General features: G+C 42.3%; 1 protein-coding gene across 3 annotated transcripts in view; it reads left to right on the top strand.

Moving 5' to 3' along the window:
- FRMD4B (FERM domain containing 4B) overlaps positions 1 to 16084 on the top strand; it is a 370979-nt gene that overhangs the window by 230218 nt on the left and 124677 nt on the right. For all 3 annotated transcript variants that reach the window (XM_054551889.2, XM_054551891.2, XM_054551890.2), the window contains one exon: positions 8801 to 8893. In XM_054551889.2, the coding sequence (XP_054407864.2) occupies positions 8801 to 8893 (93 nt within the window). The remainder of the gene's footprint in view (positions 1 to 8800; positions 8894 to 16084) is intronic.

Here is a 16084-nt window from a genome sequence, read left to right on the forward strand (position 1 = left end):
TTTCTTTACCTTTTGCCTGGGCTACCTACTTGCTGTCTTCCATGATTAACAAAAAAGAAAATAAGTCCTCCAGCATTCAGAATATGTCCTGCTTAGCTAAAGGTTTTTTAATATGTGATTTTTCTCCTAGGACTATTGCAAAGGGAGAAGAAAAGGGATACTGACCATTTTAGGCACTCAAAATATTGTTCTAAGTGTTTTAGAAATGTGTAGTAATGAGCTTGTTATTCCTGATTACAGTGTGTCTTCTCATGTCTTTGAATGTGATTGTGCTTGCTAATTTAGCTTATATGATAAGAACATTAGATATTTACTCACATCTTGAAACTGAGTGGATGTGTTGGTGTTGGTGGCAAGAGAGCTTAAAGGCAAATTTGTGGCCCACTCAAAAAACATGTATATAGTTTAATATGGAATGAACTTTTAAACTACCACTTAGGTCCATTTTATGTTGGCTTCTCAACTATCTTTTTCTTTTTTTTTTACTTTTGCCTTTTATGCTAAGTTGTTGAATATTGTATATATTTGTCAATAATATATATGCTCCCCAAAACAAGGCAGGTAAATAAAAATAAATTCATGGGAATTTAACACTCTAAGCAAATGTGTTTGGACTTACTAGCTCTTTTCTCTGTGTGTGTGTGTGTGTGTGTGTGTGTGTGTGTGTGTGTGTGTCTGGGTGTTTGTCTGGGTGTATCTGTCTGTCTTTTTTATGGCAGCCCAATTTGCCTACATTATATGCAGCCCGATACATTATCAGAGGAATCCTTCCGCTTTCTGCAGATAATTTCCAAAGAGCTCCTTAAATGTTAAAATGCAAGAAGATATGTTCCAGACATAAAATATATTGGCCAACCACCCAGCATTCTTTTCATAATGCTGCCAATTTAAATATTTTTCAGTTCTTCAGTTTAATCAGGTGGAAAATCATCTCAAGAAGGAGTTAATTTGCTTTTACACCTTGTGGCTTCCGATTATTCCCAGCCTGTGTGGGCTGTGAGCCTAGGACCTCCAGGATATGCCAGCAGGCTCAGGACTTGCGCTGGGCAAAAACCAGGCAGCTGAATTATCAGGAGGAATAGAAAAACGTGAAAACTTGATTCTGGACTGAGGATGTTTCCCAAAGAGGGCTCAACAAGGCAGAAGAGAATACACTAGACATCTCTCACCTCACTCTGAATCACTTAACAGCTACCATTTGAGAGGCTCTGTATGACCTGTCCTCTACTGGATGAAATGGGAAATGCCGACATGCATAGCCAGCACCAGCTCCTGCGAATCAGTGATTGAACACTCACACCCATAGGCTGAATCCAAATGTGGATGAAATCATAGCAAACAGTATAAGACATAAAGCCATAAATATACAATGGCTAGGTTACATGGTATAAACTGTAACTGCTATAAGCACTATAATTTAGGCAGAGGTCACATAGAATAGAGGTTAACAACATGAATATTGGAGTAATTTATTCATTGAAAAAATATTGGCCGGGTGTGATAGTTCACACTTGTAATCCCCGCACTTTGGAGGGCCGAGATGGGCAGATCCCTTGAGTCCAGGAGTTTCAGAGCCACCTAGGCAACATAGGGAGACCCCATCTCTACAAAAAAAAATCAGCCAGGCATGGTGACACGTATCTGTAGTCCCAGCTACTCAGGAGGCTGAGATGGGAGGACAACTTGAGCCCAGGAGGTTGAGGCTGCAGTGAGCTATGATGATGGCACTACTGCCGTCCAGCCTGGGCGACAGTGAGACCTTGTCTCAAGTATATATATATTTACATTAAGAGTGGCTCACACCTGTAATCCTAGCACTTTTGGAGACCAAGGGAGGGAGTCTTGCATGAGGCCAGGAGTTCAAGACCAGCCTAGGCAACGTAGTGAGACCCCATCTCTACCAAAAAAAAAAAAATTAAAAATCAGCCAGGTGTGATGATGTGCAACTCCAGACCTAGCCACTCAGGAGGCTGAGGCTGAGGTGGGAGGATTGTGTGAGCCTAGGAGTTCAAGGCTACAGCGAGTTTATGATCATGCCACTGCACACCAGCCTAGGCAATAGAGCAAGACCCCATCTCTAAAAATAGAAAATAAAATATTTTTTGAATGCCCACTCAATGCCAGGTGTTGTTCTAGATCACAAGGATTCAGCTAGGAGTAACACAGACAAGGCCCCTGCTTTTATGGAGCTCGTATTGCAATGCTATAGTCTAGCATAACAAGTAAACAAACAGATAAATCAAAGGAATATCAGCAATTATAAGTGCATTGAAGAACATAAAAGGCCATGACCAAGAAAACTTGGGGTCAGTTTTAGACAGGGTGGGCTAGGACGGGATCTAGGAGGAGACATGTAATGAAAAGCAAGAGCCAGTTCTGCAAAAATCTGGGGAGGCATTACAAACAAAAACCAGTGCAAAAGTCCTGAGGTGGGGCTAAGCATGACTTTTGAGATTTGTTTTTTGAGAAAGAAAAAACAAGGCCGGGCACAGTGGCTCACACCTCTAATCCCAGCACTTTGGGAAGCTGAGGCAGTCAGATCACTTGAGCCTAGGAATTCCAGACCACCCTGGGCAACATGGTGAAACCCCATCTCTACTAAAAATACAAAAAAATTAAGGGGGCATGGTGGTGCACACCTGTAGTCCCAGCTCCTCGGGAGGCTTAGGTGGGAGGATTGCGTGAGCCCAGAAAGTGGAGGTTGCAGCGAGCCATGATCTCACCACTGCACTCCAGCCCAAGCGACAGAGTAAGATCCTGTCCCAAACAAACAAACAAAAAAGCCGGTGTGATGAGAATATAGAGATTAAGAGGGAAAGTGGTACAGGATTAGGGTTGAGAAGAAGGTAGGAGCAGGTATCAGAGAATCTTGATAGCTAGCTGTGTGACCTTAGATCAGTTACTTAACATCTCTGACACTCAAGTTTTCTCATCTGTACGCTGGACATAATAATAGTGCCTTATATAGTATGTACTACATAAGGCACCTATAATAGGGTACTAGTATTCAATACTATTAAATCAGGTAAGGTATGCAGAGCATATAGCACAGGCCCACAATAAAAGGGAGCTGTCATCCCAATGTACTGCAATAAGGGAGTGTTAAGAAGGAAACTGAAGGAGGACTGGAGTAGGCGTCACACAGACGAGTAACTAAAATTGGATCTTGCAGGTAAGGTAGACTTTAAATAGATGGGAGGGGAGATGAGAGGTGACATTCTAGGCAAGAGTTATTTTGCGGGCAAATTCGTGAACATGGCAACGAACAAGGTACATTTGCCCAAGGGTGAAGGCGTTGGCCTGATCGTGGGCACAAGATCATAGATGAGCCTTGTTAGTCACACAGATGGAGGAGGCACACCCAGGCCCCAGGATGTTATAGGGAGGAGGAATGTGGCTTTTGACTTGCAGTGTCAGAGGTCCCTCAGGCTGCAAGGTTTGTGGCAGACTGGAAAAGAGGGTCCTGGCCACACGGGAGGCTTCAGGAAAAGCTCCAAGCTCAGTTGAATATAAACCAGACAGTGCATAAGTAAGGGGTTCAGACTGTAAGACCTTCTCTTCAGAAAGAAAAGAAATAGTAGGCCGGGTGTGGTAGCTCACGCCTGTAATCTCAACACTTTGGAGGCTGAGGAGGGTGGATCACCTGAGGTCAGGAGTTTGAGACCAGCCTGGGCAACACGGCAAAACCCCGTCTTACTAAAAATACAAAAATTAGCTGGGCGTGGTGGCGGGTGCCTGTAATCCCAGCTACTCAGGCACCTGAGGCATGAGGATCACTTGAATCCGGGAGGTGGAGGTTGCAGTGAACCGAGACTGTGCCACTCCAGCCTGGGTGACAAAGCGAGACACTGTCCAAAAAGGAAAAGAAAAGGAATAATAGGAATGACTTCCTTCAATTATTTGGGCCACCCTTCTCGTTGTCTGTCCTGAGATTTCTTTCTCAAAACTACGCTGGGAGAAGAATGGCTCACACAGCCTTTTTCCCAGTTACCTCCTTTGGCTCAACCAAAGGAGATAACTATAGTTATGGTCTTTCGAAGAACCCCGACTCCAAAATGTCCTCTGTGCACTCCCCTGCAAGTGACGGCAGAGTCTCTTTTTGAATTATGACCAGTTTGGGGAGGTGTCTCCTGGTTCTAGTCATGTTTATTTTCAGAAGAAGTATGAGCGGGGCTGTTGAGGGGGTGGAAATTGGCCATTTCTACCTTTCTGGGGAGCGGGCCTGGAAAATTGCTTATGTCTAAGGGTGTCTCCTTGGAATGTCTTGGTCACAAGCCTAGTTCTTTTTCTTTGGCAAATATTTTTGGAAAGTATTTTCTTTCAGCACTTCCCTCCTGCCTCCCTTCGCCCCCGTAAAACCACTGAGTGAGGGCCCTCCCAGGATGCCGTCTGAGTTTATTTTCCAGCCTAGATACCACATGCGTCTTTTGCCTTTGGTAAAGCTGAAAGGAACATTTTGTCAATGAAAGTAGCTACCGTCTACAACTCATCCACAGGCCAAGAGGAGAAACGGAAAAATAGACGGCAATTACGTAATAAAAGCAGTGATGATGACCAACAACAACAGATTCAAGGTCACGTTACTGGGAGAGGGATAGCGTTTCTGAGATTAGGCTTGTTAGGGCCTTGCGCAGCTCTGTGTGCAAAGTGAGTCTTTCACCCCTAGAGGGCAGTCACGGCCCTCCTGAGGCACCAGCCCTTCAGGTCACCATAATGGTTCCATCTCTTCACCCGTTGCATTTTTTGTTTTGCCTTCTCATGTTTTGAAAGGCTTTGCTAAATAAGCTTTGTTTACCAAGAAATAACAAATAGTCTTTACAACACAACTGTGACTTTTGATCACTGTCCCTTCCAGTGAGACTGTGACAATGGGCCTTCTGCTGATATAATTCTAGCCAAAAATAAAACTTGCTTTGTGGTTGGTCTGCACTCCTGATAGCGGTGGATATGACTGTCTTTTTAAGATATTGGTTAGATCTATTATATTTGCTGATGGGAAAATATGACAAAAGCAAGTTATAAGCAATACATAACCTTGATTATATTTAAGTGGTAGAATTAAGGGCATTTTTTTTAAAATTCTTCTAGACTTTTTCCTATTGATGAGATTGTGGGTAGATTTTTTTAAATCTAATTTGTAATTTATCCTTTTAAAAAACTATTTCATATTACATATGCATGAATATGTTCTTTAATGTCATGGTTGAGTCCAGTCCCTTTTGATTACTTTCCCACTGCAACTGTAGTTTCTTCCACAGAGGTAACCAGGACTAGCAAGTTGCTATGTGACTCTTCAGAAATATATCTAAAAATGTTCATCAATATTTAATAGTGTTTTGAAAGTGCATCTGTGGTTAACATAATTGGCTTATGCTGTATATGTTATTGTACAACTTGCTTCATTCATTCATAGACACCATTCCATGCAAGTTCATACAAATATACATTATGCTTTCAATTTATTTTTAGAGACAGGGTCTCGCTCTGTTTCCCAGGCTGGAGTGCAGTGGCATGATCATAGCTCACTGCAGCCTTGAACTCCTGGGCTCCAGTGATCCTCCTGCCTCAACCTCCTGAAATGCTGAGATTACAGGTGTGAGCCACCATGTCTAGCCTGTTATGCTTTTAAAATGATACATCTTTCCTAAGAAAACTTTTGAGATCTGATACTATAAAATATGTTATGTATTTTAAGACACACATTTAAACGTCTGTGAAATTGGGATGTGTCTTTAAATCAGTGGCATCCTAAACTTGATGAAATATAGTGTAAGACTCTCTTAACGTCAGTCTCCTATCTTATTTTGTTTTACACACAAATGCCGTAGTTCTAAGGACCTTCCCTTGTGTTACTTAATCAGCTTATTTATCTTTATAATATTCCTGCAAGGAAAGCTGGGAACAGGTATCAGAAGCCTTGTCTTATAACTATGGAAACAAAGACACACTCTTTCCAGCGTTTAACCTGCTAAGTATCAGAGACTGAGTCAGAAGTTATTATAAAAGCTGATTCAACCCTCTGGTCTCATTTTCTCCAGTACTGAAAGTCCTGAGTACTTTTATATACAAGTCCACTGGGTGGGGTGGCGGGTAGGGGGAAGAAGAAAGGAAGCCCTGGTTTCAAATCCCAGCTCTAGCACTTTCCTCACTGGCTTGTTGTAAAATATAGCTTTAATGTATAGAGTTCCAGCTTGGTTGACACAGAGTCATTGCTCAATAGAGACCAGCTATTGTTATTATTACTACTACTCATATTATTATTTATGCTCACTTTTCCTGTTTACTTATAATGAATACAGCTTAGAATTTTCTGATTTTGTTTTTTAATTTTTTACTCAAGGACCAAAATAGGTTTGAAAATGCCTTCTAGCCCATTATATATTTATTACATTTTGACACGCTATCCCACCACCATCAGCATGTTCTTAGATTGAATTTTATGTAAGCAAGTAAAAGAGGGTCTATGCCCTCTGGGAATTTACAGCCTAAAACGGATGGGCTACTTGAACAACCTGGGAAAAGGCATGTAAACAGTTCTGAGCCCCAGTGTCATCAATCCTTTTGATCCCTCAGTGGTCAAAATCTAGAGAGAACTGTTTATGAACTTGGTGAGGCTCTTGAGTAAATAAAATAAACAAGTACATGCTTAAATCTCAGTATGCCCATAATATATATATACAGAAGTGGCACTCAAAGAGTATTCGGCCCAGTACTTTTTTTTTTTTTTTTTTTTTTTTGAGATGGAGTCTTGCTCTGTCGCACAAGCTGGAGTGTAGTGGCACAACCTTGGCTCACTGCAACCTCCGCCTTCAGGCTTCAAGTGATTCTCCTGCCTCAGCCTCCCAAGTAGCTGGGATTAGAGGCACCTGCCACCATGCCCAGTGAATTTTTGTGTGTTTAGTAGAGACAGGGTTTCACCATGTTGGCCAGGCTGATCTTAAACTCCTGACCTCAAGTGATCTGCCCACCTCGGCCTCCCAAAGTGCCAGAGTGCTGGGATTACAGGCATGAGCCACTGTGCCTGGCCTTTTTTTTTTTTTTTTTTTTTTTTTTTGAGACAAGTTCTCCCTCTGTTGTCCAGACTAGGGTGCAGTAGCACAATCATAGCTCACTGCAGCCTCAAACTCCTGGGCTCAAGCAATCCTCCCACTTTAGCTAATCCTCCCACCTCAGCCTCCTAAAGTGCTGGGATTAGAGGCATGAGCCATTGTGCCTAGCACCAACCCTGTACTTCTTTAAAAAGCTGTGGTATTGTTATGTGTCTGGTTTTTTGTTTTTGTTTTTGCTTTTGTTTTGAGACAGGGTCTCATTCTGTTGCCTAGACTGGAATGCAGTGGCACGATCACGGCTTACTGCAGCCTTGACTTCCCTGGGCCCAAGTGATCCTCCCACTTCAGCCTCCGTAGTAGCTGGGACAACAGGCATGCACCACCACACTAGGCTAATTTTTTTCTGTATTCTTTGTAGAAATCGGGTTTCACCATGTTGCCCAGGCTAGTCTCAAATTCCTGGGCTCAAGCAATCTGCCTGCCTTGGCCTCCCAAGTGCTAGGATTACAAGTGCTGGATGTGAGCCACCACACCCAGCCTGTGTGTTTTATTTCATTGAACCAGAAGTTTTCTCCTTCTTATCTAAAATATTTCATATTTCATAAAAATTTAATATTAACATATGGCCTAGTTTTTTACCTCAAAAGTCAACTAGTGTTATCAGTTTTTTGTTTTTTCTCTCAGATTTTTGTAATATATACATGCACATATGTATGTTTGTTCTTTGTTTAATTTTTTAAATGGCCATATACTTGGTGTTATGCATCTTGCTTTTTCATTTAATATCGTATCTTGGAAATTGTTCAAAATAAGTTTATAAAGAGGCTCTCTGGCTTTTTTTTTTTTTTTTAAGACAGGGTCTGGTTATGTTGCCCAGGCTGGAGTACAGTGGCTGTTCACAGCCGTGATCGTGGCACACTGCAGCCTCAAACACCCGGGCTCGAGCGATCATCTTGCGTCAGTTTCCTGAACAACTGGGACTACATGTGTGTGCCACCACACCCGTGTTCTTCAGCCTATTTTATGGCTGCATTGTATTTCACTCTATAGTTTTGTTTGTTTGTTTTGGGGGGTTTTGGGGGGGGTTGTTTGTTTGTTTGTTTTTTAGACGGAGTTTCACTCTAAGAGGGGATGTTGCCCAGGCCGGAGTGCAATGGTGCAATCTCGGCTCACTGCAACCTCCACCTCCTGGGTTCAAGCGATTCTCCTGCCTCAGCCTCCCGAGTAGCTGGGATTACAGGCATGTGCCACCATGCCTGGCTAATTTTTTTATTTTAGTAGAGACAGGGTTTTACCATGTTAGCCAGGCTGGTCTCGAACTCCTGACCTCAGGTGATCTGCCCGCCTAGGCCTCCCAAAGTGCTGGGATTACAGGCATGAGCCACTGTGCCTGCCCACTCTATAGTTTTAAATAATTTTTTTAAACAATATCCTCTTGGACATTGAAATTATTTCCACCCCTTTTGCTATTTCAAATGTTGCCACAGTGAGTGATTTCATATACAAATTATTTCTCACATGTGCAAGTTTACCTTGATATGCTCCTGGAAATGGAAATGCTGGTTCAGAAGCAAGTGCTTTCATAGTTTTGAAAGAAATTGCTGAGTTGGTCTCATTACCAGTTGTAACAGGTTGTGCTCCTACCATCGGTGTATGAGAGCAACTATTTCGCCACAGCTTTGCCAACACTGTATGTTGTTGAACTTTTCTGACTTTCTGTTGAATCCTTTTTCTTTGCTTTGCTCTCACAGAGGTCAGCAGAACTGGCTACAGTTAGATCACCGAGTTCTTGACCACGATTTGCCCAAGAAACCAGGCCCAACCATTTTGCACTTTGCTGTGAGGTATGTATCCACAGACCCAGTTAGTATCCCTCTTTTTTTGCTGTTATTTTTGGTTTTTTGTGTGTTTTCTTTTCTATTTTTTACATTTCTGGTGACTAGAGATAGCAAATAAAAAGAGAAGAGACCTATGAAAACATTATCATGTGAAAGAGATTCTCTACTGTCTTGGTCTGAGGACCAAGTTACCATAGATACTGTAGAGCTGTTTTCTTTGAAGATGAAGGATAGAGTCGCCTTCCTTTATTCCTCAAAGCCTCTTAGAAATCAATTTAAAGCTGAAAAACATGGGTAATATATTTTAATACATAAGACTGTTTCTCACTCAACATATTCTTAAGATTCTCATTCTTTGAAATATGACAAACATTTGCTATTACATTTTATGTGGCAATAATGTTTTCTACAGACTTAAAAATAATTGAATTCTGTACAATTTGATGGCTTAATTTGAATAGAGGATAAAATGCAAACAAATGCTCATAGAAAGAATTAACAGTACAGGGATCTGAATTCCATTCACATGCAGAAAGACTGCTGAAAATAATGCAGAGTCCTTGACTTGTTCTCTGAGGTCTGCTTGGGCAAGTCACTTAACTGTATCCTGAAATGGATGCATTCAACTAAATCCGTAATTTCTCAAATCCATCTCATGATAGAACTATTTTTTTTAGTTCACATTCTAAAATAAATAAAATGTTATAAGATGTAATACCGGCCAGGCACAGTGGCTCATGACTGTAATTCCAGCACCTTGGGAGGCTGAGGCATGTGGATTACTTGAGGTTAGGAGTTTGAGAACAGCCTGGCCAACATGGCGAAACCTCATCTCTATTAAAAGTACACAAAAAAAATCAGCTGAACTTGGTGGTGTGTGCCTGTAATGCCAGCTACTCATGAGGCTGAGGCATAAGGATCACTTGAACCCAGAGGCAGAGGTTGCAGTGAGCCAAGATTGTACCACTGCACTCCAGCCTGGACAACAGTGAGACTCCATCTCATAAACAAAACAAAAACAAAACAAAACAAAAAAACAAGAAGTAATACCTATGTTTCTCTACCTAGCTTGAGGTGAAATCATTACTGATTGAGCTGAAAGCCCTTCTTATGTACTGACCCCCTCTCCCCACTTTCCTAAGTTTGATGAAAAAATTTACGATAAATTTTGCTCCCCTTCTTAGAAAAATAGGGTAAGTTGTTTGATGAATTAATTTTTTTTTCTTTGCAACTTGGGCGGAGATCTTTCCTTGGGTGTGTAAAAATCTATTTATTTAAGCATTTAGGCTATTTCTAGTTGTTATCAAAATTTAGGTTGCAACTGGCCAGGCGCGGTGGCTCACGCCTATAATCCCAGCACTTTGGGAGGCCGAGGTAGACAGATCACTTGAGGTCAGGAGTACGAAACCAGCCTGGCCAACATGGGGAAACCCCATCTCTACTAAAAATACAAAAAATTAGCCAGGCTTGGTGGTGGGTATCTGTAATCCCAGCTACTCCAGAGGCTGAGGCAGGAGAATAGCTTGAACCCAGGAGGCGGAGGTTGCAGTGAGCCAAGATTGCACTCCAGAATGGAGAACAGAGTGAGACTCCATCGCCAAAAAACAAAAACAAAAACAAAAAAAAACAATAGGTTGCACCTAACATCCTTGCACTTTCATCTTTTGTGCATGTGGTGTAGTGTTTATGTAGTGTTCCCTACTCAATGAAAGCGTTATGTCTTCAGAAAATCTAACAAGTACCATCCAGGTAGTAACCAGATTTGTGCAGATTATTTGACAGCTAATATCTGGTCTGTTTTGGGTCACAGAATACCAAAGGAGTAAACCCTATCTCCCTTTCTGTACAGTCATTCATAAGGCACTCTATCTTCTCCAAGCAGGTTCCTGAAATTCCAGAGTGGCCTGCTGCTTGTTCATGAGTTTCAGCACTTACTTGGAGTGTTATCTCAAGAGTGTCCCATAATCACTTCGCATTACTTTCCCCTAACTACTTGCATGTTTAAACCCTTATCAAGTTTTTAATTATTCACTTAGTTCTTCCTTCCAACAGTATAGTGAGATCATAATAGTCTTTGTTATTATTCCAATTAAGTAGTTGTTTTTAGTCCAATTTAATTAAGGAAATGATAAAGGAAAAGCACACGCCAAAGAATTTTGTGAACTGACCGAGGTCACTGTGAAATGTAGCTGGTTCTGTGGAGGTCTTGCAAATGGGGTTGTCTTGTGCTCCAGTGAAGTGAGTTGCTCCTCAGAGGGTCTCTAGCCTCATATTTGGAGAAAACAGAACTATTGGTAATATTTCTATCCCAGTAGACACCATCAACAAATCTCCAGGTTGCCTGTTTGACTGAAGAATAGAGAGCCAAAGATAGCATTTGGTTCTGTCTTGATGTTCGCTCATTTTAGGAGCCTCTGGAAGTGGAAGGGACCTCTTTTGAGATTGGGTACCTCACCTCTTGCGTCAGCACAGTACTGCTGCATGCACTGGAACATGGAGCACAGAAGCCCCTCATTCATAGACACCGAGGTGTGTAGTCACCAAATAGTTAATGCACAATGAAAAAGAATTCCCTTCAGTGATAGCACATTAAAGCATGTGTACCGCTGTTATTTTCAATGCAAACAATTAGAAATATCCTAATGCCAACAATGAAGATAGGTTCAGTAGATTATGGTGTCACTTTTATAGTAAACAATGAATCACTTTAACAAAAGAGATTAGATGAAAAAAGTACATTGCAATTCAGAGCTTCTCCAGAAGGAGAGGCAGGGCATATCTGAATCATCTTGGGAAATTTTTCAAACTACACAGTTACTCCCCTCCAACTCCACATTCCTGGCCCAGATTCTGATATAGTGCCATGGAGGGAGGGGTGCATTGTCGAGCCCTCTCTCCACCCCTCCTCTTATAAATCATTACTTTAATAAGTCACTGTTATCAGGGATGTTGTCATGTATCTCATCGCTCATGTATCTTAGGAGATAAGATACATTATATCTGAAAAAGATAGGGAATGAGTGTCCTTCTGTAAAACAGAGATTACTATTTATGCCATGGAAAGTTCAGGTGATCACACTGAGGTTTTTTGAAGTTGGTATGTTTTATAAACCCATATAGATCTATAAATACTGAGAAAATTCTTGGAAGGAGTTACACGAAGCTGTGAAGAAACACTTCTTCCTTCCTTCGTTCATTATGTATTAGGGTTTTGCTATATTGTGTTCTGCCCCATTCTAGGTCTGAGGACCCAATAGTGAAAAAGGCAAAAATCTCTACCATCATAGTCAGCATACACATAAACAAATGCATTCATTATATAATAACAGTTTGTCCATTCATCTGATAAATAGTTGCTGATTTCCTGCTATGTGTCTGGCCCTATACTAGATGCTGGGAATATAGCAGTGGTAGAAGAAAATGACAAAATCCTGCAGCCATAAAGCACACAGCCTAATGGAAAGAGACTGACACTAAGTAAAGTAAACCTGCAAGGTATCTTATGTGAGGGGTTATGGAGAAAACTCCATTAGGGAGGAGGAAAAGGGAATATTAGCAAAGCCGGGGCTGCAATTCTAAAAACAGTGGTCAGGGAAGGCCTCTCAAAGAAGGTGGCATTGAGCAAAGGCATACAGGAGATGAGACAAGGACCCAGGACCCAGGCCCATTTCTGGGGAAGTTTCTTCCAGGCCAGGGGAACAGCAGGTGCACAGACAGGTTGGCAAGAGCATGCCTGGTGTGTAGCAGCCCCTGGAAGGAAGTCACATATCTGGAGAGAACCTATAAAAGGGAGGTGAGTAGGAGTTGGCATGGGGTTGGCCTGTAGAGCATTGGGGCCTGCGGGTTTTGAGCTTGACAGCATAACCAATTTCCATTCTAAACAGACTCACTCTGGCTGCTGGGTTGAGGACAGACCGGAACGGGGCAGGAGAGCATAGCAAGACCAGTTAGTAAGCTATTGCAATGGCCCAGGCCAGAGATGAGTGGGGTGGACCAGACTGAGTCTCACTCACTACACATTCACTGGAGATGGTGCAAGTTGGTTATGAGAATTGAGGAGAGAGCAAGGGATACAAAATGATTTTGCAAAACATTATGCAAATGTAAGAAAATATTTTATTTATTGTAGCATTTATGAAAAAGAAAAATTCCGTGAGATCTTGCTCTCAAGAAGTTTTCTCTCTACTGAAGTGTAGCATAAACTATGCAGCAGGCCCTAGGCTATTTGAAAAGTATTGTCTCATTTACTCCTGAGCTAAACCCTGAGGTCCTACAGATTTGAAGGGTTAATAAATATCTGGTTTATATCCCCCAGGATAGAGGAGGCAGCTCAGAAACATATGCTGCTTCTGCACAGAGAAAAGAAAATATTTAAAGCAAAGGCACGTAGTGTTCCCTTTATGACTTCAAGATTAAACCTTTGTCTTCTTTTTTCCAGTTATAAAATCTCAAAGAGGTGTGCTAAATATGTGTGTGACCTCTGTGTGTATAGACGCACCATAATTTATTTAGGTACCATAATTTATTTAACCAGTTCTCTATTTCCATGGGAGTTCAAACTCCCCCAGGTTTCTGGGGGACTTCCCCAGGCTGGGGGTTGTTATCTGGCTGCCATAAATTATATTCCACAAACATGAGCCTCTTGGTAATGCAGCCCAGATGTGAACATTTGAAAGGCTTGACAGTGAGGAGCAAGCAAGCATTTAAATAGGAGTGCAGGGCCTTGGCGTGACCTCACTGGAAATGCTCATATTCCCTCAGAGGAGGGCAACCTCAGGTGGCTCAGGCCGGTACCACCCTGTTCCAGTCAAAGCCAGGATCTTGGCATCTTTCATCCCCCTTATTATTTTTTTTGTTTGTTTTTCATTTCATTTGGTCTTTGCTCTTCTTCTCCCTTCTTTTCCTCCTCCTCTTTCCAAGTCACTTTTGCTGGGTCCTAGGACTGCATGTGTCCACTCAGTGGTACCCTAAAGTATTGTCTGCCACACTCAGGGCTGAGAAGAACTCACTTTCCTACTGTAGTAGGAAACCCGGAGGCAGACTGCTACCTCTGGGTGAAAATTGCTGCAAACATGGAGCCCTTGAATTCAAGACTGCTGACTGCCTTCTCATTGCTCCTGGCCTGGTCTTTGGAACATTAGATCTTTAGAAAGAGTTTAACTCAAGGAAGCATCATGACTACAACCCATGAGTCCTCATCATTCCACCAGAATTTTTTTAAAGAGAGCCAAATACACGTGACACATAAAGACAGACTGTAGTAAAGGGGGAGACTTATTGATATAGAAAGATGCTCCCAATATATTCTAGGTGAAAGAAGTAGACCACAAACAGTCCATGCAATATGATAACACTCTTTGTAAAATATTTTACAAAAACATCTGTACAGATGGAAACTAAGTTTAAAATGTTAACAATAGTTAATCTCTAGGTAGAATGATTGTAGGGATGATTTTTATTTTCTTCTTTTTTGGTCATCTGTATTTTTTCCTACAATGAACATATTACTTGAGCAAATTTTTTTTAATGCAGTTGTGAAAAGTGATAAGAGGAAGAAAGGACAAAATGTTTGTGACCAGATAACCATGCATTTGTTTAAAGCCATCAGACGGTAGGTGATTTACAATAATGAGAGGACTGGAAAGTTCATCTTTTCATGGAGGAATGTGATTTAAAGGCCCTGAGAAACGACTGATTCCTCCTACTTAGGCTGAGCTGAGGCTACTTGAGGGAGGTGTGCAAGTTAGCCAGAGGTCTTTGCCTATCTGTCACACTCCCATCTGAATGCACAATACCCCAGACCGTGGGAACTACAAAGGCCAATTGCCTCAGTATCACCCATGACCCCTAACTGGCCCAGCCTATTCTGAACTTCCAGGCAGGCGGTTAATGGCCTTCATCTTTGAGGATCCAACATCCTAATTCACACAAGAGCTCAAGAAAGACACAGAATCCTCAGAAGCACATGCTCAATCATGATTCCAGTTTCTTACAGGATTCTATTTCTCGGTGTATTCCCTGGGCAAGTATCAGAAATTATTTTTAGAAATCTGCTCACTCCCCTCACAAACCTTTCAGTCCTATCTTTTGGTGGGTGTGCCTGTGTTTCCACAGTTTTAAGAAACAGATGGGCCATGAATACTTAAAGGATGTGTGTGTTTGTCTGTCTGTGTGTGTGTGTCTCAGGACAATGAAGAGGCAACATCAAAAGTAAAGAAATCGTATTGTGGGGCCGGGCGCAGTGACTCATGCTTGTAATCCCAGCATTTTGGGAGGCCGAGATGGGTGGATCACGAGGTCAGGAGTTCGAGAACAGCCTGGCCAACATGATGAAACCCCGTCTCTACTAAAAATACAAAAATTAGCCAGACGTGGTGGTGCACACCTGTAGTCCCAGCTACGTGGGAAGCTGAGGCAGGAGAATCGCTTGAATCTGGGAGGCAGAGGTTGTAGTGAGCCAAGATCACACCATTGCACTCCAGCCCGGGCAACAGAGCAAGAACCTGTCTCCAAAAGAAAAAAAAAAAGAAAGAAACCATATTGTGAAGGGTGAAAGAAGCTGTAGAGCACAGAAATTAGAAGCTCGGTTTTCAGTGCAGGGTTTCACTGTAGCAGCACTATTGACACTGAGGACCAGGCCATTCTTTGTAGTAGGGAGCTAAGCTGTGCCATAGGATCTTTAGCAGCATCCCTGGTCTCCACTTACTGACGTCAATAATGCTCCCAGGCCAGGCACTGTGGCTCACACACCTGTAATCCCAGCACTTGGGGAGGCCAAGGTAGGTGGAGCACTTGAGTCCAGTTCAAGTCCAGCCTGGGCATCATGGCGAAACTCTGTCTCTACAAAAAATACAAAAATTAGCCTCGCATGGTAGTGCGTGCCTGCAGTCACAGCTGCTCAGGAGGCTGAGGCAGGAGGATGGCTTGAGCCCAGGAAGTTGAGGCTGCAGTGAGCGGTGATCAGGCCACTGCACTCTAGCCCGGGCAGCAGAGCAAGACCCTGTCTCAAAATAAACAATAACACTCCCCAAGTGCTGACAGTCAAATAATGTCTTCAGCACTGGTAAACACCCCCACCCAAACATTGAGAACAGAGCTTTAGCATCATTCTTAGGTTCATATTCCAGCTCTTCCACTTACTCACTATGTAGCTTCTGGCACCCTCTTGGGCCTGTTTCATCACCTATAAAATGAAGC

This window comes from Pongo abelii, chromosome 2 (genome assembly GCF_028885655.2).
Source record: "Pongo abelii isolate AG06213 chromosome 2, NHGRI_mPonAbe1-v2.0_pri, whole genome shotgun sequence".
In the NCBI taxonomy this organism is placed as follows: domain Eukaryota; kingdom Metazoa; phylum Chordata; class Mammalia; order Primates; family Hominidae; genus Pongo; species Pongo abelii.